Genomic DNA, 22,303 nt, shown 5'->3' with positions numbered 1-22,303 from the left:
CTACGAATACCTGCAGCTGAATGTGCAGCATACAACATAACACACTGCACAGCTTACTGTATCCCACAATGCAATGCACTCAACATCAGTCCGCGTGATGCAAATTTCGTCACCAGAATAGTACGTGCACCGCATGATTTTTCTAAGTACGCGCAGGTCGCACATGCGCATTGAATTTGTTTCGCACTAATCAATTGTTCCACAAGGTGGCAAAGGTGCGTTCACACCATGTCGTAATTACCGTAACAATTCTGAACTGTAAAAAGCCTTCACATGCTTGTAGAACAATTTTCTGAGAACTACGACGTGTACCACCTGACTACTGCAGATTTAAGATGTGTTCGACTTAAAGCAGCGCTGTGCAGACCGATCATCAAAGTACCGTGAGCAATACCACCAGCAATACCACTGACTCCTGTCAGCAAAGAACAGGAAACTGAGGCTACAATTTGCATGGGCTCACCAAAATTGGACAATAGAAGATTGGATAAACGTTGCCTGGTTTGATGAGTCTCGATTTCTGCTGAAACATTCAGATAGGGTCAGAATTTGGCGTAAACAACATGAAAGCATGCAATCATCTTGCCTCAAGGCTGCTGGTGGTTTAATGGTGTGGGGGATATTTTCTTGCCACATTTTGGGCTCATTAGTACCAATTGACCCTGCGCAGGGAGTTTGATTGACAGACAATCTGACCAATCATAATCCGCCATCCGCTGAATCCGCCATTTCTGTCCAACAAAGCAGTCAGGAGAGTTAGAAGATTTATGTTGGTGGATTAGAACTTGAAAAACGGAGTGTACTGACGTCTTTCCGCGGTTAAAGCAACATTCCTTCTTATGTTCTTTCATGTTTATTTCCATGCTATAAATTAACTAGAAGGAAGAGATGATCGGTTCATGAGCAGCTTTAAGAGGCTCTACAGCGATCTGTCACAACACATTAAAGAGCCACAAAACGGGATTTATTATTTAAATTTCTTAAAAAAATTACCAAATTTGAAAGTTGAGACTTTGTTTCATATCAAAAGTAACTTGGTCAGTCCTGTCGGTCAGCGCCTTGTCAGTGTCCTCTTTGCTCCGCGATGTAATTTCACTGTGTGAGAACATGGTGTGTGGCGTGAGAGCGGCGTGGCTTGTCGGACATAGCAACAGTAATTAAAGGGGGCGGATCTTTGAGAACGGTCAATTGAGCATTATTTAAACACCACAGCCTAACTGAGTTGCAAACCATGTCCATCCCTTTATGACCACCGTGTACCCATCTTCTAATGGCTACTTCCAGCAGGATAACACGCAATGTCACAAAGCTTAAATCATCTCAATCTGGTTTCTTGAACATGACAATGAGTTCTCTAGATCTCAATCTAATAGAGCACCTTTAAGATGTGGTGGAATGGGAGATTCACATCATGCATGTGCAGCCGACAAATCTGTGATGCTACTGTATCATGTCAATATGGACCAATATATATTCCCTAATCTATGCTATGAAAAATTAAGGAGGTTCTGAAGCAAAAAGGGGGTCCAACCTGGTACTAGCTAATAAAGTGGCCGGTGAGTATATTACATATATTGCAGAATTATTAGGAGTAGTATGCTATTCTGAACGTAGCCTTAATTTGACGATTTTAGGCTATATAACAGAGCTTATTATTATTTATTTATTTTTGGCTTGAGAAAAAGAACATGGAGCAAGACTGCTGAAGAATTGAGAGAATTGTGAAGTACCTCAAGGTATAATACATCATTGGCTTTCTGGAAAAATCCTTAAATCCTGGAAAGAACAGCAATGCGTAAGAAAACAGAGTTGTGCAGTTCAAAGACTGCACTGTTTCAGTTGAAGCACTTTTCACACCAGTCTTCTGTCTGACTGTTGCTAGCTGAGATACGAGACACCTGTGTTTTGTAAAGGAGATGAGAAACATGTAGCGGCCATGCACACAAACGCCTTACACATTTTAAATCAACAAGGCCCCATAGTGTGATCAGACGTGAGAAAGGGCTATGGAGAAGAACATGTGAGATACAACACATGGCTCAGTTTCTCATATCCAGGGTGGACGGCTTCTGGCTGTCAACAGGATAGTGTGTGTGGAGGAGGGGCGAAACACGTGTCCCAGATGTGAATGTCAATGTTTACATTACATTATTGTGCCGCAAGACCAAATGCTCACATATGAATGACGCATTTAATACATTTGCAGGTCAAACTTCTAATTAGATCTTCGCATTTTCAAAAAAGGTAACTGGCTTTGTAAAAATCTTGAGTCCATCACTGTAAAGGTAAAATCATAAGTTTGATGGCTTAGAAAAGCAACAGTTAAATAAAGTTCTGAAAGAACCTGTAACGTTATAAGTAAAAGCAATAATAACAGTGAAACTTGTGCGAACACCAAAAAAAATTAAGAAAGAAAGAAAAAAGTGACAGAACAAGCTGAAAACTTAATATTAAAATGTTATTGAATTGGTATTTTTTTGTAAGTACAGTGTAAAAATACAGCAAAAACAGTAATGTTGTGAACTATTATTACAATTTAAAATAAACAAATTTTAAATGTAATTTATTCCTGTGATGTAAAGCTGAATTTTCAGCATCATTACTCATTACAAAATCATTTCAAATATGCTGATTTTATGCTCAATAAACGTTTCTTATTATCAATGTTGAAAGAATTTTTCAGAATGGCATTTATTAAAAATCAAATAAAAATCTTTTGTATGATTTTACAATATTTAGGTCTGTAACACTTTACAATAAAGGTTACAATTGTTAACATTAGTTAATTCATTAAATACCATAAACTAACAATGAACTGTTTTACAGCATTTATTGTAAAATAATACTACATTGTAGGATAATTCAAATTTTTACATATATTGATACATTGATGAATAATCATCAAAAGTACACATAAATTAACATGAAGCTAGGTTAATAAATAATGTAAACTGTGATACCTAATGCATTAACTCAAGTAATGCAAAAAATAAAAATAAAAAAATAAAAATAATACATGAGAAACCTACTTGAAGACTGGTTTCTATGGAGACAATGATGTCTTGGCTCTGTTTTAAAGTATTTATGTAACCCTAAAGAATTGCAGCTATAATATTCAGAACACTTAACGCTATCTGTTATAGCCATTGTTCAAAGCATTACCGGAGCACAACATTTGAGTTAAATGACGTTAAAGAAAACAAGATGAAAGGGAATGGATCACAGACTTTTGAAATGTTTGTATTCCAACGATATAGAGTCTGGAGAAGAGAGCAGAACACCGGGTACTTTATTGTGGAAAAAATGTGACATTGGGAAAAGTCTTATCTGGCACATACGTCAGTCTTTATACAAAAACAGAAGAAAGGCTACAAATCCTGATCATTTATACAAATGCACTGTTCCAAAAAATATTTTTTTTTTCTTCTTTTATTGAGTAAACTCGTTCTCTGCTCTGAGAGCACCAACCGCGATATCGCCACCTCTCAAAATCCCTGAGGAAAGACAAACACACTCACGCCTACGGGTGCAGGTGTCTTAGTCGTGTAGGTCTGCATTGTGTGAATCCATATGAAAACTCATCTTAACAGACACACTGGGTACAGCTAAAAACGGCACAGTATCGATGCAGTCACAACCGGTACCACTAGAAACTACTCAGATAACTTACACTGTGGAGGACAGACAAGACACATCACGTTACGACTGAGACGAATAAAAATACAAATGGTTTACTATGGTAATGAGGAATGCACATCCTTTGACACATGGGAGGTTTGTTATTCCAATCTTATGCTACTCTCTGCTATATATATATATATATATATATATATATATATATATATATAAAACATGACGTCCAACATTATTTTATATATAGTATTTTTTCCCTAATCTGTCTAATATTCATTAATATTAGAAAGATCAGACTGTATTGAGTTATTATTTGCATTTGAGCTCAGTAACTTTGGAAGGAAAAAGAAGACCACAGAAGTAGAGAAATGTGAAGAAACGATCGTCTGAGAGACCATCAAGATGAATGCATGACAAATTCTGGGTTTATTCCCTTTACAATGCTCCCTTTACACACGTCTCAGTGAAACAATGGATGAATCAGTTCAGCGCAAAAATGTGTTATAAAAAAGGGCATCTTGAATCAGAAAGTTTTAATACACTTTTAACATAACACAGAGCCAGCTGTTTTCTTTCTTTTTTCCATCAAGACAAACACAAAAAGGAATAAGTTAATACTGACTCGGCTGTCCGAAATGGCATTTGTTAGGACTTTAAAGGGATAGTTCACCGAAAAATGAACATTCTTTTGTTTATTCACCCTCATGTCATACCAAATACATTCGGTTGCTTAATTCCATGCTGTTGCAATGAATAAAAGTGGTTTATGTAACATTCCTATATTGGTTCCTGACACAAAGCTATCATATAGCTTCAGAAGATATAGAATATAGCGCATGAGTCGTATGGACCACTCTTACGGTGCTTTTTTGAAGCTCCATTGTAATAGCATGGAAAAGATACATGATTTTTTCCACATTTGTTTTTCATGAACAGAAAGTAGGTCATGTGGGTTTTAGGGCGAGAAGATAAAGACAGATTTTCATTTTTGTGTCAATGTCAATGTTAAAATAATGGAGAGAAGGCTCATATTACAAAAATCCTTCATAAAAATAGTTGGGATCACCAAATAAGAGCACCAAGTTGAAGATCAGGAACATGCACGGAATAAAGACTATCATGAAACAAAGTAATCGCTGAATGAACTAAACAAATAATTCGCATATCGTGATTCTGGCTCATCGTTTTCTGTTTGAGCAACAACATCATACTGTGTAATGTGTCATTTTATATATTAGGCTCCATTTATACACTCAAACATAGAAGAAAATATTAAACCAACAATACATATAAACAATCCCTTACAAAACTATGGCTGTATATTGTTAGATAGGTACAACAAGTAAACTTATCTGTATTTGGTTAGGAGTTACCAGTCAAAACTTTGCATTTCTGGTCTGTTGAACCAATTCAGTCAAAAGGACATTACCAGCAGAACTAGTCGATGCCCATGGTCCTAATGTTCAGATCTAATAAATACTACCGTTCAAAAGTTTGGGATTTTTTAAAAATTGAAAGATTTGAAAGTAGTCTCTTAAGCGCACCAAGGACGCATTTGATTTGATCAAAATGCAGTAAAAACAGTAATTCTGTGAATATTATTACAATTTAAAATAAGTGTTTTAATTTTTTATTTAATTTTAAAATGTCATTTATTTCTGTGAAAAGCTGAATCTTTAGTGTCACATGATCCTTCAGAAATCATTCTAATATGCTGATTTGGTGGCTCAAGAATTAGTTCTTAATACCAATGTTGAAAACCTTTAAGTTCAGAAGAACATCATTTATTTGAAATCACTTGTAACATTAGAAACGTCTTTACTGTCACTTTTGAAGAAAGAAAACTTACTGTCCCCAAACTTTTGAGTGGTTGTGTAACTGTGAAAAAACTCACTCTGCTAAATGTGATATTCTAACAAATGAACATTTTTCATCCGAATTTGTATTAGTAACGCAACAAGGAAATCAAATCCGCTGAATCTATCAGTTACAGAACAGTTTTATGCAAAGTAAGGCAAAATTTGCAAATTCAATTAGCTAATTTCCTTCAGGCTACATAGCTTATCGAATGTTCCTTTCCTGTCATTTTTGGCAATATGCAGCAAATGGATCCAATTTCTTGATCCCAGAAGTTACCGACCACTAGTTATCTTGTGTTGTGGGCGTGTCATGTCTGGATTGACAAAATGTTGATGGAATGTGTAAAAGCATTCGCAAAAAATTCTGCATCCCAAACCAAACTTCACATATTATCTGTGCTCATATGTACAGTGTCATTAAGGGTGTGTTCACACGTTTGGTTAGATTAAAACGAACTCTGGTACACCAGGACTAAATGTATTCTTTTCTTTTTTTGGTCCAGACCAAAAGAACCAAGAAAACCAAACTAAAAGTGTGATCACACCCTAAGTCTACAACCTCACAAATCAATCATTTTGACACAATTGGCATTTGTTTTTACAGTTAGAAAGACGTATGACATGTTTGGCCTATTTACCTAATTACTTTGATGATGTTTAGACAATTTGATTTGTTTTTTTTGCGTCCAGGCGTTTCTGTCAGCCATGATGTGCTCATTAAATATTAATGATTCCAATCATATGAATGGAGAAATGACATTTAAATGTACTGTACATGCAGAGTATAGCCTCATGGGGGTTGTAGCACTCTCAATTCCTTCTCAGTCTCAGGGCAAATATTGCCCTTCAAGACTATTAAGCATTGACTAACTAATTAACATCTAATCTATCATGAGACTTCAAGTATGCATCTATGGGCCACTTCAAGTTAAGGACTCCCGACACGTCTGAAGAGCTCCGCAGTTCTAGATTGTTCCAGAATGTCTCAGTTTTACCAGACGAAGCCGCTCTCGCATGCGTAAGCATCCCATGGGTAACCCAGGTTTTGAAGATGTTCTTTGTCAGCCCTAGGATGTCAATTACCTCATTACTGAGAGCTCAGAGAGAACATCTCCTTTACAACTTCAGAGAAGCTGTTAGATCAAATGTGTCCAAGTCAAGGAGCCATGGTCCTTAAGCCCTGTTTTTCCATGATGTTCCACAGTTTCCGCAGGTTGGACTGAGTGATGGTATCGTCCGGTTTCAGTTGCAAGGCTCGCAGGTAATTGGCTTCCGCTTCTTGGAGTTTGCCATTGAGATGGAGAATAGCTCCGAGGTTCATGAGGGCTGCGGGATACTGTGGGAAAAAAAAACACCAGTTTAAGGAAAAAGTCACTTTAAAAGTGCAGTCACATTTACCGTTGTTCGACATAATTTTGCAAGCAAAATCCAGTCATTTTAATAGGAATTTGTGCGATTGGGAGTTTCGTGAGAGGATGAAATATTTCACCACGAAATATTTGGTCATATGAAATTGCCACGCTGACCAACAGAAAGTTGGTTGGTTTGAAAGTGACTTCATACTGTTTAAAATTTACCTTTTTTGGCATGCAAAATTTCACTAATGTGACTGCACCTTATGGAAGCAAATAATATTGTTTGCATGCTTATTCTAAAACAAACCACGGTTATAGCGAATCTTTGGCATTTTGGAAAAGTTTTCAGGTTCACAAATCCATAAATTTACCCAGAAACTCTGTTATTCTACAGTCTATAACTCTCCTGGATGCACATCATCTATTTTACTTATGTCAGGGTTACATGAGTGATGTTGAATGCATCAGGCTTCAATGGAAACAATATGTTGTCTACGCCAATTCTTCTCACATAAGGAGATTTCAATAGATACATAAATCAAAATGAACCTTAACTAAACCCAGCATACCATGAGTTCTCACATGGACATACACAAACACATTTGTTGCAGAATTTCAACACAAATGTTTTCAATGTCTAAAATATATAATCATAAGAAGTTACTGTGATTTAATACAAAACCATTTCTGGACATGCTTCACTTGCCACCTCTGAAGGGAAAGACTTGTATATTATCTAACTCTCACGAGAGTAAAACTTACACTAACTGACTTTTTAGGCCAGCTGCCATGGTTTCCCGCACGGAAAAGTAGAAAGAGACGATCGTTGTAAAATTACACAACGTGTAAGTAATATATTAGCACTATTTGACCCAACACAGAGAAGTCAAACCTCAAAACAAGACTGAGGGACAAATGAACTGCAAACTGTGGCATTAACTGCACTCAGGTGACACGTATACCTTCCTCTCAAAACCAAATATATTCAAAGACATATTCAGCCACTTTTTCACTATAGCTCCAAGTATCCAAGTACACTGTAGGAAAAAAGGTACTGGTAATTTTCTGCCAGGACATTTTCTGGTAAGTTTAAGGACATTTCCTTTAACCCTAAAACACAATACAATGTGCAATTAAAAATATGGGTAAAACATCTGTGTAAAATCAATACAAAAATGTGGTAACACTTTATTTTAATTCCCTTGTTACACAGGTTACATGTAGTTACTATAATGATATCTATAAATTATGCATAATTACAACTAACCCTAAACCAAACCCTAATCTAACCCTAACCCTATAACATGTAGTTAATTAATTTTACCCCGTACTTAAATGTATAATTACACTGAAACAAGGACACCTTAAAATAAAGTGTAACCAAAAATTCCTTCATATATTAACACTGTACATGTCGCTGGCTATTTTAACAGACAGTTTTTAAAGTGTATGCATTTAAAATGTGAGTTTGATATGACCAAAAAATGCATCATTTTATGATTAATATATATAATAAATTAATACACACATACTTTGGTTTAAATTGTAAAGGGATTATCCAGTTAATTCAATTATTTAATGAAAGTTACTTATCTAATTTTACCCATTTTATTTTAAGCCAAAAAAAAAAAAAAAAAAAAATTAATAAAAAAAAAAGTTGATTTGAAAATGAAAAAGATTAATATATATCCTTAACAAATGGTAAGTCTGGCATCAATGTAAAAACATCTTCATATTATGAATCAATAAAAAAAGAAATAGCCAAAAAACATCCTAATTTATTGACTTAAAAGTCAAGCCAGGGGTGGTGGTGGCGCAATGGATAAGACACATGCCTTTGGTGTGAGAGACCCGGGTTCGAATCCACTGTGAGACACCAATGTGTCCCTGAGCAAGACACTTAACCCCTAGTTGCTCCAGAGGCGTGCGACCTCTGACATATATAGCAATTGTAAGTCGCTTTGGATAAAAGCGTCAGCTAAAAAAAAAAAAAAAAAAGAAAAAAAAAAAGCCAACTCTTACATGTGCATATTTGTGTTTGTATACTTTTGAGAAGGGTGTAACGTTTGATTGTTCACCACAATATAGAGGCTTTCTAGATACTGTCAGGTGAGAGGAAGTGAGCAGTGGAGGGGAATCTGCCCCGCTGTGGCCTCCAGAAGTTTCCTGACCTCTTTCCTTCCTCTTCATCCTACACTCTAACCGCACAGTATCCCTCACAACACTATCACGGCATGCAGTCACAGCATCAGCAGTACCAGATGTGGAAAGGATCTTGGGACCTTTGTTGAAACAGCTGCTAAGGAGACAAACATCCCTAAAGAAAGTGCAAAAAGTCCAGACACTGTACAATACTGAAATAAAGGTGGCATTTTTGAGATGGGGTAAATGTAGTTTAAGTGCACTTCAAATTAATTATACATTACCGGAATAACTATATTTGACATTGGCTGACACACATCAAATATTCATAATATTAATTTAGCTACATTTAAAACAAGTCATGCTTTCCGGAATTTCAATAATGATTCTGTTCATATATTACCTCTAAATGCCGTTAAATGCAATAGCAATGCATGATAAAACAGTGGCTTGAGTTTAGGTAATTTTTTACTTTATTTTTTTTTAATTTTATTTAATATTTCATACCAAAATAATTTTTTTTTCTTCTAAACAGAAATAAAATATAGAGTAGAGAAAATAAAATAAAGTTATGCAAAGAATGAATATAAGCAAACATAACCATCACTCAGACAAAGCTATTTTTTAAAATATAATTATAATACTAATAATACTTTTTTATAAATTAAACATACATTTTTTTTATCTGGTTGACTGTATGATAACTTACTCCACCATTGTTGTAAAGAGGCTTCATTACCGGTTTCCTAGTTTTTTTGTTTCTTTTGTCTTTGCTAAGTTTTCTTAATCTAAAAGTCAACCTCACCTTTCCATTTTTCCATTTTACACTTCTGTGTGGTTTACAAGGCAACTTCCTTTCAGGCAGCTGCACACCAAACATCAAACGCATTCACATATTCCAAAGAAATCAAACAACTGTGTGTTTTGCAAACCTCACAGCGCATGTTTCTGACACACTGCGTCTCTTTAAAGTTTGAGACTGATGCTGTGAAAACAAACCCCAAGACCGCCAGCAGAGCTTGTACAGTTGGTCGCTGATACAACTTATGGGGGATCAGTTGAGTCACACCAATCAATTAAATTCAACCACCATGTGTGTGAATGGCACATGTCCTATATGAGTGGGACTGCATGCTTACTTACATTGGGTCTCAGGCTGGCTGCTTGTCCGTAGTACTTCTCAGCAGCATCATTGAGGCTGGCTTGCCTGAAAGAGCACATAAACATTGCGTGTTACTTCATCCTTTCGCACTGGTTTATTGCTGGCCATCAAACCAGGGATCAATTGTTGACCAACTTTACTGCCACGGAGAAACTGAGCCAAATAGGGATATAAAATGTTTGCCCTTATTTCTCAGGTCATGACCTACAACCTACTGGATGCTCTTTGAAGATCTTTAGCTTCTTTACAACCTAAAGGTTTTGTTTTTTTTCCATGTAAAAACACCCCACATGCATCTTCTAGCTGCTTGTACCTGCTGGTAGCAATAACTTCTTTGAGAAGTGAGTTCAATATGGAGACAATGACCGTCAGCCAAAGACAGGCTGGGTTGTAATGATGAAAGAGCCGAAGATTAATGATAGAAGAACGCTTTTCTTATTCTGGCCAGTTTTATAGACCCTCCTTCATCCTCAACAAACATTTCTTGCTGAAAAGAGCTAAGGTTAAATGTTTCAAGAAATAGCTTTTTATTAAGAAAAAATAGGATGGACTTTACTTGAAACATTCAAGCAATGAGATGATGGATAAATTATGTCTGTGGAAAACATTCCAGTTCCAACCTTGACATTAGAGAGAAAGATGAATAAAGAAGAAGATGAATGAAGACACAGCATTAATATACCATTCAGGATGACATTTCTACAAGTAAAGCTGAAGAGGGTATATGTAGGTTAAGCAGCATTTCAGACACATGCTCTGTTGCTCATGTGGGTGACACACGTTTGAGTTCGGCTTGCAATATTTCCCAATCCCACTCTCAACTCCTCTCATTTGAATTTCCTGCCCTCATTCTGATATACTATGATTAAAAAAGCCAAAAATAAAATAAAGTGCTGAGTGGGAGAATACTTTGGATCATGGTGAACTTTGAACAGCTAAAAATGGTGTTGTCCTTCCCTAGAATTTTGTGTTTGAACTTCCGTTTTTGCAGTAGCTCTGTATATTTCTATTGCATCGCTGTCAAAGAGTAATTAGCTGGTGAGGTGGATTTACTTACTGTAGTTATTTAAAGTTATCATGGGCATTGTAATGTTTGAAGCTTATGTCATAAATGTAATTAGACCGGGAAGATTTTAAAATGAGCGGCTCATTCAAAAATCCGTAAGATCTTACCTTCATGCTGTAGAAATACAAACTGGAAGACCGAACACAACGAGCACAGCGCTGAAAAGGGGCGGGGCTACATAAGGTCTATAATGATGCGACCTGATGTATATTCATGGTGTATCTTTATATTATCTATATTTACAAATGATTGAAAACAGCAAATCTAGATCAGTGGTTTTAATTCCCTTATAATCATTAGTGGTTTTAAATTACGGTGGTCACTGGTTTTAAATTACGGTGATGTCCAGTTGGCTTCTGTAATAAATAAAATAAAGCCAGTTTGAAAAAATATCTGAGACATTTTAATTATTGTATGACAATATTTTCTAATCATTTACAAATATTAACTTATTTAGTACATTGACCATTATAAAAAATGACTTTCTGCACTGTTGTTGCTTTCTTATGCAGTATAAATGAGTCTTAAAATATGCATCTGCCTTCATTTAAACTATTTAAAACCTCTCATTTAGATGTATCCATTTTGAAAACTGTATGATTTGTCTTCCTTCTCAAACCTTGAATTTTCCCTAATGGCCCAACTTTTCTTGAACACAAGGGTCAAAATTATTTAAAATCTAAAGATAAAAAAAGTTACATAAAGAAAAATCTAAGATAAAAAAGATAAAAGACAAAAATCTATGGGATGACCGGTTCTCAACAGTGGACTTAAGCATTTTAAGCAGAACCATGTGTTACTGTTCACCATCCCCAATTCTGTTTTACAATCCTTTCCTCTTAAACGACGAGTCGGTGTAATTTTCACATTCACATGCACACAATAAACCATAGCTTGATCATAACCACAATTGTCTGCAGGGACAAAGAATTCCCTTATAATCATCAGCTGGAAAGTGACCACTCTTAACAGAGTCAAAATCCAACAGTATTAGGACTGGACTGGCCTCTATGACCACATTCCACAACTGCAATATATGGTGAAAATCTAAAAGACAGCATCCACTTGAACTCCCTAGGTCAGATCTAAACCTCCAAAATACAATAAAAACAAATGTTTAATATCTGGCAACCAAAACTGTTCCTCCATCTCACCGCAATCTGCTCATTATATCATTCCAAAGTGGTCACCAACCTTCAGAGAAAAAGCATAAAATAATTCATAACTTCATGTAACCATCTAAGACTGCATTACATGAGAGCTTCAATGGTAACCTTTTATTATACAAAGCTATAGAAATCCTCTAAAACAATGAGAGCTATGGATTATGGATAATAATGGGAACAATGCTCAAATGCAAACAATGCTAAAAGGCAATTTGGCTGAAATCAGACAGCAATTGTCATGAAATATATTGTGGAAGGAGGTGAATGTGTTACAAAAGTGGTGCTTAAACAGAGATTAATTTAGAGACGCAATGAAGGAGGGTTTTAGCATGCTCTAGACTGTTAAGACTTCCAGCACGCTATAATCCTCTCTAAGAAGATGCATTTATAAATGTATCCCCCTTAAAGTATTGCTGCTAAAAATACTAAAAAAGCAGAAATGATACTGAAAATGATACTTTCACAGACAAACAAACAACTGGGAAAACTTGTTTGGAAGTAGTAAAATTAGACATAGCTTTTCCTTAGCGTGGCAGTGACAGTTTGGTTGGGGTTTAGAATAACCAGTGGTCGTTTGAAGAGTGCAAGGAAACTGAAACTGATAGTAAGGAAGCAAACTTGTCGGTGCAGACGGGCCCCTGAGAGCCGTAAGAAAACGCTGTACATCTGAAGCGGTCTCGTACTTTCCGATTCCCCCCCCCCATCTGAGACCCTTCTGCATTTCCTTTCAAGACAAACACACCAGGAACCCGATCTTCAAATAAGTTGGACCGCAAGCCAGTATGAAGGCAGGGGACACGGCCTAAGACAGAAATTAACAACCAAGTGTTCGTGTAGCATAAAGCCCCATGCAAAATCTGCTGAAGGGCTGTAATACTTTTTAGGAAGTGTGTAACTATATACCATGTGAACTCCATGTAGTAATTATGAGAAGTGTATTCAACAGAAACCTCGAGGCGAGGGTATTAATGCAGGCTTTCCATTACATGTCCTGTGGTGCACTGCAATAGAAAGAAAGCATCCATACAAATGGGTAGGTGGAAAGAGTAAGAGAAAGAGAGACAGAGGGAGAAAGAGATAGAAAAACATCCTCTAATCTAGCGGTTCTCAACCGGTTTTGCTTCAGGATCCAGATTTTACATTGGACATCAAAGTGGCAACGAAACGCATGACCAATATAGTTCATCGTAAAAACAGGGTTGTGTGCCATTCACAATCAAATATCAAGACTCTTTAAACTCCAGTTCAATTTCAAGATTTGCACTGAATTATTATTATTATTGTTGTAAACAAAGTGGAACTGCAACTTAAATTTAAGGAATATCCTCATATATATATTGTGAATATATAAATATAAAGTTTGTAAAAAAAAATGTTTAACTATAAATGCTGTATAAAGTCGAACCAAACCAGTACGACAGCTACAAGAAACATTTATGCGTTGTCCAGGGTATTTAATCATAGTACAAAATGTTGTCTATATGGATTAAGCGTGTCCTTCTCACCTGAGCATGTGAGCTGCACTGAAAACCACATCAAATTCTTCACTGTCCAACTGGGCGGCTTTCTCTGCCATTTCGGCAGCCTCCAAAAGCCGCGAGTCCTCCAGCAAAAACTGACCTGAGGAAGAAAAGGGGGGAATTTCATTTTATATTTGCTTTTACTCCCTCAGAAAGACAAATGTGAAATATTTCCTTTGGCTGTTGGACGGATAGTTTGGTCTGCCCTCTCAATGATTCTGTGAAACACGAGATAGCAAGGGCGCTGCACGCCGCGCGCACCATCTGACAGACCATTTGTCCAATTGAGATTTCTCCGATAGGCATGTTTCCGTGACAAATTAAACGCTTACTCCTGTAAGGTTGTGGAAAGGGGACCGACTGGGATCTGAAACTTCTGCAGTATCGTTGCTAGAGGCATCGGTCAAGACCGAAGTGGAATAAACAGCCTGTTGCTATTTGGCGAAGCGGCTCTCCACACTCCTGAACACTGCAGGGCCAAAACCAAACATTTTTTCCCAAATAGCAATGGACCAAAGTAGAAACATAAGAAGTGATGTTATGCAAAGGAAGAAAGCTTAAAGTGCCCCAATTATGCTTTTTACAAGATATTACCTTTTTATGTAGTGTGTAATATAGCTCTTTGTGACTGTAAAAATGCTGCAAAGTTTCAAAATATCACAGTTTTATTGTCTCCCTAAAGAAAGAACTGATTCTGAACTGCCTGAAACTAGTGGTCAGTAATTCCAATCTTACTTCCTGCATGAACCTATGTAGGTTTATAACAATTTTGCATAATGCCAGACTATGGTTTTCATTTCAGAAATGTCTACCACATAGAAATGTCCTGCTCAAGTCGTGCTCTGGTTGATCAGCTACTTTTTTCAATGTTTCATTATTGGACTCGAACTGATACGGTAAAACCAACACCATTGTTACGGTTCGTATCACTGTGTATACAAGTGCTGAGAAAGCTTCCAGAGCTGAAATTGGGATATGGTAATGGCTGTTTAGTTTACAACATGTGCTGTAAACCTTAGACCAATCACAACAATGGGCAACAGATCTGACCAATCAGAGCAGAGTACACTCTCAGAAAGGAGGGGTTTAGAGAGACCGAATCTGTGAAAAATATATATCTTTTTTTTTACTATACACCTATTGTAGGAGAATTCCAAAACATTGAAAATTAGACATAAATAAAATTGTAATGAGGCACTTTAAACATTGTCATCAATTAAGGCATGTCTGAGTGGCACAAATGATTTACACAAATATTGCAAAAATCAGGCATAAAGCAGCTTTCTCCCTTTGGTAAATGACGATGTGGTCAATCATGCAAAACGGAAAATACAAAGAAGGCGGCACATTCTCCAGGACAGTTATACACCAGAGAACAATAGAAGGAAATAGAAGATCATCCTTATGGCCTTTGGATAGTACGTGTTCTAAAGATGCCTGATCAGACACGTACTAAATAATATTACGCAGATGCCTTGGCAGCGATTGAGTAGAAAACACATTGTTGGGGTTAGCCAGTGATACTGTGTTTTTCTGGACTAAATCCATACATGGGAGCATCCAGGGACAGGTCAACTATGAAAATTTAGGATTTTAGGGAAAACGATACAAGGAAGACTCATATGCCGAGATAAAACTAAAAATGCATCCTAAGGATAATTAAACTTTTTTTTAAACATTCAATTTGAAACGACTTTAAATTGAAAACAAATACTGTTGATAAAAATATATGATTAATAATAATACGATGGCATACTATAAAATATGAATAATGCAGTGCACTTATGTTTTAGTTTTACAGTGTGGTTTCTCACATTATCATAAAATCAAATGTTATTTTTCTCAACATTTCCATTTCAAGAACAGCAAAATGGACTAAAATTAATGAAAATGACAGGACAAAAACTCACATTTTCATCAAAAACTGTTAATATAAAAAACTATGTAAAAATTAACACTAAAAATGAGGATGTGATGCACAATAATAATTTACGAAAGAGGTTCAAACAAAACAAAAATACTGTACAAGAGGCAAACTGAAAAAATGGTCGTAGGCTACAGTTTGGCTAAACCACATACATGCAGACACACATGAACCCTCGTATGCTTTTTCCTTAGAGTAATAAGTTCTCGTTATCTATCTCTGCTCGCTGAGGCGTGGGTGGTTTCGTCTCCCTGGAATAACATCTGTATACAAGGTACGCTTCAGATAACACCCAAACAATGACTTCCTGCACAGCACCATCTATCTTGCTGTAAAAGAGCCTACAAACGTAACCTCAATTACAAGACTAAGCTAAAGAGTTAAATGTGAACAATTATGGCCAAAATGGATTGTAGTAAAATTGTGAAAGTATTTCACGAATTTCCCTGCATCAGCAAAACTAGAGCAGATGCAATGTTTGGAATTACATGACCTCATTATTTTTGCATTACTGGATGACTAGCTAATGTCATTTCAGCCCATGTGGGCACGTTTAGGAGTGATTAAAAATAAAGCACTACCAACCATAATGCATATAGCAGTTTCCTTTAGTAGGATCGAGCTCGATCGCCTTGAGAAAGAACTTCTCCGCTTCAGTTTTCTGACCCTGAAATGAAAACAAACAAATCATAATCAGGAATTTCTTCAGGGTGAGGTTTTCATGGAATCTTTCACTTTAAACCTGATGATTTCTGACGTATACAGTATAACGTTCACTGGAACAACAAGAAATGTGTTTAGCAATTCCAGTGCCTAATGCTGCTATAATTTATACACCCTTTGACAGCATGATTTAAATGTAAAAATGTAACAGACTTCTTGCAAATACAAAAAAAAAAAAAAAAAAAAGAAAATACTCTCTCTAGAATAGAATATCTCTATTTTATATTTTATTAAGCGAAAAGAAAGTAACTTTAGAATGATGAGATACAAAAATGAATAAACTTCCATTGCAATTTAAACCTTAAACAATACTCATTCCAGTCTGAGAGACATTATCATTGCACGCTCCCACGATTCACTTGATTAACAGTGCATGAAGTTACCTTCAGACCAGCTGCAAATCAGTGAAATATTTTTATTTACAGTGTATAATTTAAATCCCCAAAGCAGTGATGTGTAACTTTAAATCAATGTATTGCACTCACAGTGATGCCTACACTATATACAGCCAGTGCTGTTTAATGTTAGACATGGATGTTTGCGAACTTACACAATGTCGAGAGAGTGAAAGAAATAAAGAAAACAGACACATGGGACACTTGACTTTTATAGTTTATGCAACGGGGAAAAAAAGGTTACAGCAGTGGTGCAGTAGAATAAAGTATGTTATTCACGTGGTGGCAAACCTGTTCTTCAGCAGCCAGAAATCATTCTAATATGCTGATTTTCTCAAGATACATTTTTTCTTCTAATTTATTATTTCTGAAAACAGTTGTGCTACTTAATAATTTCCGCCACAAAGTTAAATCCGTTAAAGCCTAAAGAAAGCCAAATTCTGAGCACTTTTTACTGTATCAGTCGAACTTGGCAAATAGGACAATGCAAACAGCTGTCAGTCCATTTCACGGCGTGGTTTCTCGGCCATCACAGAGGATGTGTTAAAGCGGACATAAGGCCGTCATATTGATATACTGCCCTAACGAAAGCCAAATTTTTAGCAAATAGATAATTCATTAATGTGCATCCATACTCTCGTTTTCTTCATAGTAAAATGGCAGAGATGCACAAAGGAAATAGGTTATAGTACAGTATGCGCATACAAATAGTTTCTCATGCGCAAGCGAAAGTCTGTAGCGGCTCCGTACTATTGAATGGTATACTGGTGAGCCAAAACAATATGACCAATCACAGGTGACGCAGATATCGTTGATCATCTCCTAACAAGGCCACATATTAAGGACTGGGTAGATTAGATGGTAAACAAACAATCGGTTTTCGTAATTCGTAATCAACTGTTGGATGCAGGAGAAATGGCTAGGAATAAAGATCTGAGTGACTTTGACAAGGTCCAAATTGTTATGACAAGGTGACTGGGTCAGAGTATGGCAAGGCTTCTGAAACGGCAAGGCTTGTGGTTCGCTCTCGGTCAGCATTGGTGAGAATTTACCAATAGTAGTCAGAGGAGGGGCAAACCACAATCCGGCAACATGATGCTTGAAGGCAACGAAGGCTATCATGCAAGTGTCGGAACTGGACCTTGCTGCAGACCTTGCTGACCTTCACCTGGTCCGATGAGTCCAGTTTTCTTTTACATCACATGAACGGCTGTATACCTATGCGCCGTTTACCTGGGGAAGTGATGGCACCAAGATGCACTGTGGGATGACGACAAGCCAGTGCAGGGACTGTGATGCTCTGGACTAAATATCCTGCTGGGATACCCTAGGGCTATTCATGTGGACACGTCTACTTCATGTCTGTGCCACTAACCTAAACATTGCTGCAAACCAGGTATAACCCTTCATGACAAGGGTATTCCCTGGTGGAAGTGGCCTTTCAGCAGGATAAGTCACCCTGCCACCTTGCACACATTGCTCAGGAATGGTTTGAGGAACATGATGAAGAGTTCAAGTTGTTGCCCTGGCATCCGAATTCCCCAGATCTCAATCCAACTGAGCACCTGTGGGATGTGCTTGACCAACAAGATCACTCCATGGTGGCTCCACCTTGCAACCTACAGGACGTGAAGGATCTGCTGCTAATGTCTTTGAGCCAGACACCACAGGACACCACAGGACACCATCAGGGGTCTTGTAGAGTTCATGCTTTGGCAAGTCGGCGCTGTTTTGGCAGCACACGGAGGACCAACAGCATATTAGGCAGGTGGTCATAATGTTTTGGCTCATATATATATTTTGGAGTATATACATATACTTTATATATTTTGGGTTTTGATTCATATGAAAAATATGCGTGTCCTTATTTGAATGAGTAAGGACATGCATCAAGATAAGTTACATCAAGTTCCTGACAAACACATGTCAGTGTCATTCACCGAGTTCATGTTATCACTCTAAAGCAATATCCTGCTTCACCCCCCTTTCCTATGAACACACACACACCCCTCTCTGCTGGACCCCCGACCCCTTAATCTGAGCATGACATCAGAGAGACAACAGACACACTGCTGTTCCAATGTCTCCGAGGTGTTCTCGAACGGATTCTGAGCCTGATTAGCGACGGAAATGAGAGAATTCAATAACGCAGCTGAAGCACTCATAACACACACACACACACACACAGACACACACACACCCCTGGGGAGGGGCTCTTTGACCCGGTGAGTTTGTGAATGGAGGTCGGGGAAGGTCAGCACAGCAGGGGAAAGGACTGAGTTTCATCATGTCTCCTTCTTTCAACCCTTGACCGTGAAGATTTCCCTGTCCTCTCCTGAAAATGATGCCTGGGACAATGTGATGGTGACTGGATGAACAATTCCTCATTGTTAATGTAAAAAAAATGTACATTAATTAATGACCTTAAGAAGACTGACAAAAGTGAAAGTGAACACTTTTACACTATTGCAAAAAAAATTAAATTAAAATAAATTCAAATAAATGCTGTTCTTTTGACCATTCCATCCATTTACAAAAATATTTCACAAAAAGCAGCACCGTTTTCAGCATTGATACGAAATGTTTCTTGAGCACCAAATCCTCACATTAGAATGATTTCTGAAGGATCATGTGACACTGAAGACTGGTGTAATGATGTTGAAAATTCAGCTTTGCATCACAGGAATAAATTCCATTTTAAAATATATTCTTACAGTCAACAAATATTTTAAAATGTTTTTAAAAAGACCGAAAACACTGGGATATGAATATGTTGTATTATCTAAACCCAATTTAAAGGGCTATTATAATTATAAGGCTGCCAATTTAATGCTTTAATTCAGTGTAATTAATTAAAAAAGCTATAAATGAAAGCAATTAATCATGCCTTCTAATTAATTGCAAGTGTATGTATAGGACATTTTTCTGTCATCAGAGCAGTTCAAGCATGAAATACGTTCATTTCTAATATATGCATTTCATTTTATTAATTTGCATATCACATAGTTAAACCAATTCAAAATTGTATTCAATTGACAGCCCGAATAATGATAGATTTTGTTTACATATACCGAATGTATTTCCCTCTCAACCATTCAAGTTTGTTCAAGGTCAGAAAACTGATCAAATCACAGCCCAGGTTCCTCTCATCCCTGAGAAAGTTTTGTTTTCACCCAAAGGATTATGGGTACTCATGTTTTCCTCTGTTTCTGCATTAAGCAAGAAGAAAACACAAGGGCCTGAAAGCTTTGAGCTGAAAACGTAGTTCAAAATCAATACGGCTCTGAAGTCAAGACAACACCTTTTGAGTTTGCTTTCACTCGAGCAAGTTTCATCACAGCAGTGCGGTTCTGTGATGGATTGACTATGTCTCTGGTGGACTGACTTTGTTCTGGACTCTTCAAATTTTAACAGAAAATCAAGTATAGGCTACTGAATGTGTGATTTGGCATGGCAGAAAGTGTGCAAAGATTGCTCCCTTCATAATCACTTAAAAGCTGTCACTCATTTTAGTTAATTTAAACTAAATTAATATAAAGTTCAGTTATAATCAATGAAGCTGACTGAACAATTAATCTCTCATAATGTCTAGACTTTGTCTGTTATGATGAGAGGATTTGCGAGTGTACAGAACTCAGCACTGAACAAAAATCTGGTGTTTTGATTGGTGAGTGAATTCTGTTTGTGATTGGCAACATAGCTTAACGCTGCAAAAATGTGTACAGAAAAACGCTCTCCAGAGCGCCAACAAAGATACGCATTGGATTGCTTGCAAAGTCTGTTTCGCCCATGCTATTATTACGAAGAAAACTGATCCTAGACCAGCAGTTAAGGCCAGCTTTTCACTCTAAAATTAATCAGAAGCAAATATGTGTGCAACCGTTTGCATTTGATCCGTGATCCGAACGGATCAGGCCCAGTGGTTTGGCACGCATGTGATTCGCGGATTAATTGATAAGTTTGACAATTATAGAGTGAAAGTTTATGGCTACCTCTCTCTGCTCGCATCAAGTTCAAGGCATTGACGCTCGATCACAGGCTCAGCTCCCTCCTACTTTCACTCACTCCTACAAGTCTACATCCCTACCAGAAGCCTACGATCGGTCAACGAGCGACGTCTAGTGGTTCCATCACAGAGAGCCAAAAAATCACTTTCCAGAACATTCTCATTCACAGTTCCATGCTGGTGGAATGATCTCCCCACCCGCATCCGGAATGCAGAATCCCTGACAACATTCAAAAGAGAGCTGAAAACCCGCTTATCGGGCTTATGCTACTCTGAATAATGCCTGAACTTCGTATTTTGAGCACTTCTTGCGTTGTTTTTGCCTCTTCACAATGACTCGCTTAATTTAGTCCTAATTTTTAAGTCGCTTTGGACAAAAGCGTCTGCTAAATGACTATGTAAATGTAAATGTAAATGTATTGTATCCATGCATTAGGTCTAAAAGTGACAACAGCCTATACATATTTGCTGCGGTCTATATCATAAATGTTAATCAAACAACAAAACACAGCTTTAACAAAGATTAATCTATATTTAATTTATGAAGACTATAGTGTTTAATGATTACATTTCTGTACCTGAATACTGTTAAACCTTACTTTATATTGTATTTATCTATGCTTGTAATTTGTGTATTTGTTCTTATTTTATTACTGACTGTTCACTTGTCTTTAATAATGTTCAATTATTAAAAACTAGATTTTTGCTGTGGTATCAAAGTTAAAGGGGGCTTTAAGTAATAAATGAAAAGCAAAGTTACATTAATCCCCCTATTTTTTTTGGCTGATCAGAAAAATGATCCAATCTGCAATTCAAAAACTGTAATATGATCCGAACCATACGTTTTTTTTATAGAAGCAACAGCAAAAAATAAATAAATAATAGAAGCAACAGCAACAGAACTTGCCTAGCCTTACACACTATGTTTATGTGTCTATGTTTGCCCCTGTGAATGTTTTTTTTATTTTTTTTATTGTTGCTTTTGTGCAATAGAGCAATAACAATTGATTTGTTTTTGGATATTTTCTTTTTTCTATATTTTTATTTTGTCTTATCATGCGTCTAGTGTGAGTCCCTGTATTGGGATGCTTGCGGACTGAGTGTCTTGGGATTTATGTCAACTAACAGACAAAGGAATGTCAAAGTGAGAGAGGGACAGAGCCCTTTGATCTCACATCATTTATTCTTGGCTGTGTGAAATGATGTAACTGACAGAAATGTTTGGTCAATCTAAACGGTTCACGGAGTTTTATAAAAATAACTTCAGCCAAAAGTGTTTCAAATTTAACCCATATTTGAAAAGTCAGTTATGGTACCAGCAAAAAAAAAAAAAAATAATATAAAAAAATATA

The 22,303-nt window shown here is 36.8% G+C and overlaps 1 protein-coding gene across 1 annotated transcript in view; it reads right to left on the bottom strand.

The window, feature by feature from the left end:
• Positions 1-3,265: 3,265 nt before the first annotated feature.
• Positions 3,266-22,303, bottom strand: part of tmtc2b (transmembrane O-mannosyltransferase targeting cadherins 2b) — a 110,059-nt gene continuing 91,021 nt past the window's right edge. The window contains exons 9-12 of the mRNA XM_082182073.1: positions 16,413-16,494; positions 13,889-14,003; positions 10,133-10,196; positions 3,266-6,828 (exon numbers count right to left, since the gene is read on the bottom strand). Of these exons, the coding sequence (XP_082038199.1) occupies positions 6,649-6,828; positions 10,133-10,196; positions 13,889-14,003; positions 16,413-16,494 (441 nt within the window). The 3' untranslated portion in view covers positions 3,266-6,648. The remainder of the gene's footprint in view (positions 6,829-10,132; positions 10,197-13,888; positions 14,004-16,412; positions 16,495-22,303) is intronic.

This window comes from Leuciscus leuciscus (assembly GCF_965113295.1).
Source record: "Leuciscus leuciscus genome assembly, chromosome: 10".
Classification (NCBI taxonomy): Eukaryota; Metazoa; Chordata; class Actinopteri; order Cypriniformes; family Leuciscidae; genus Leuciscus; species Leuciscus leuciscus.
Note: the sequence above shows the minus strand (reverse complement) of the source record. Positions and strands in the feature narration are given on the sequence as shown.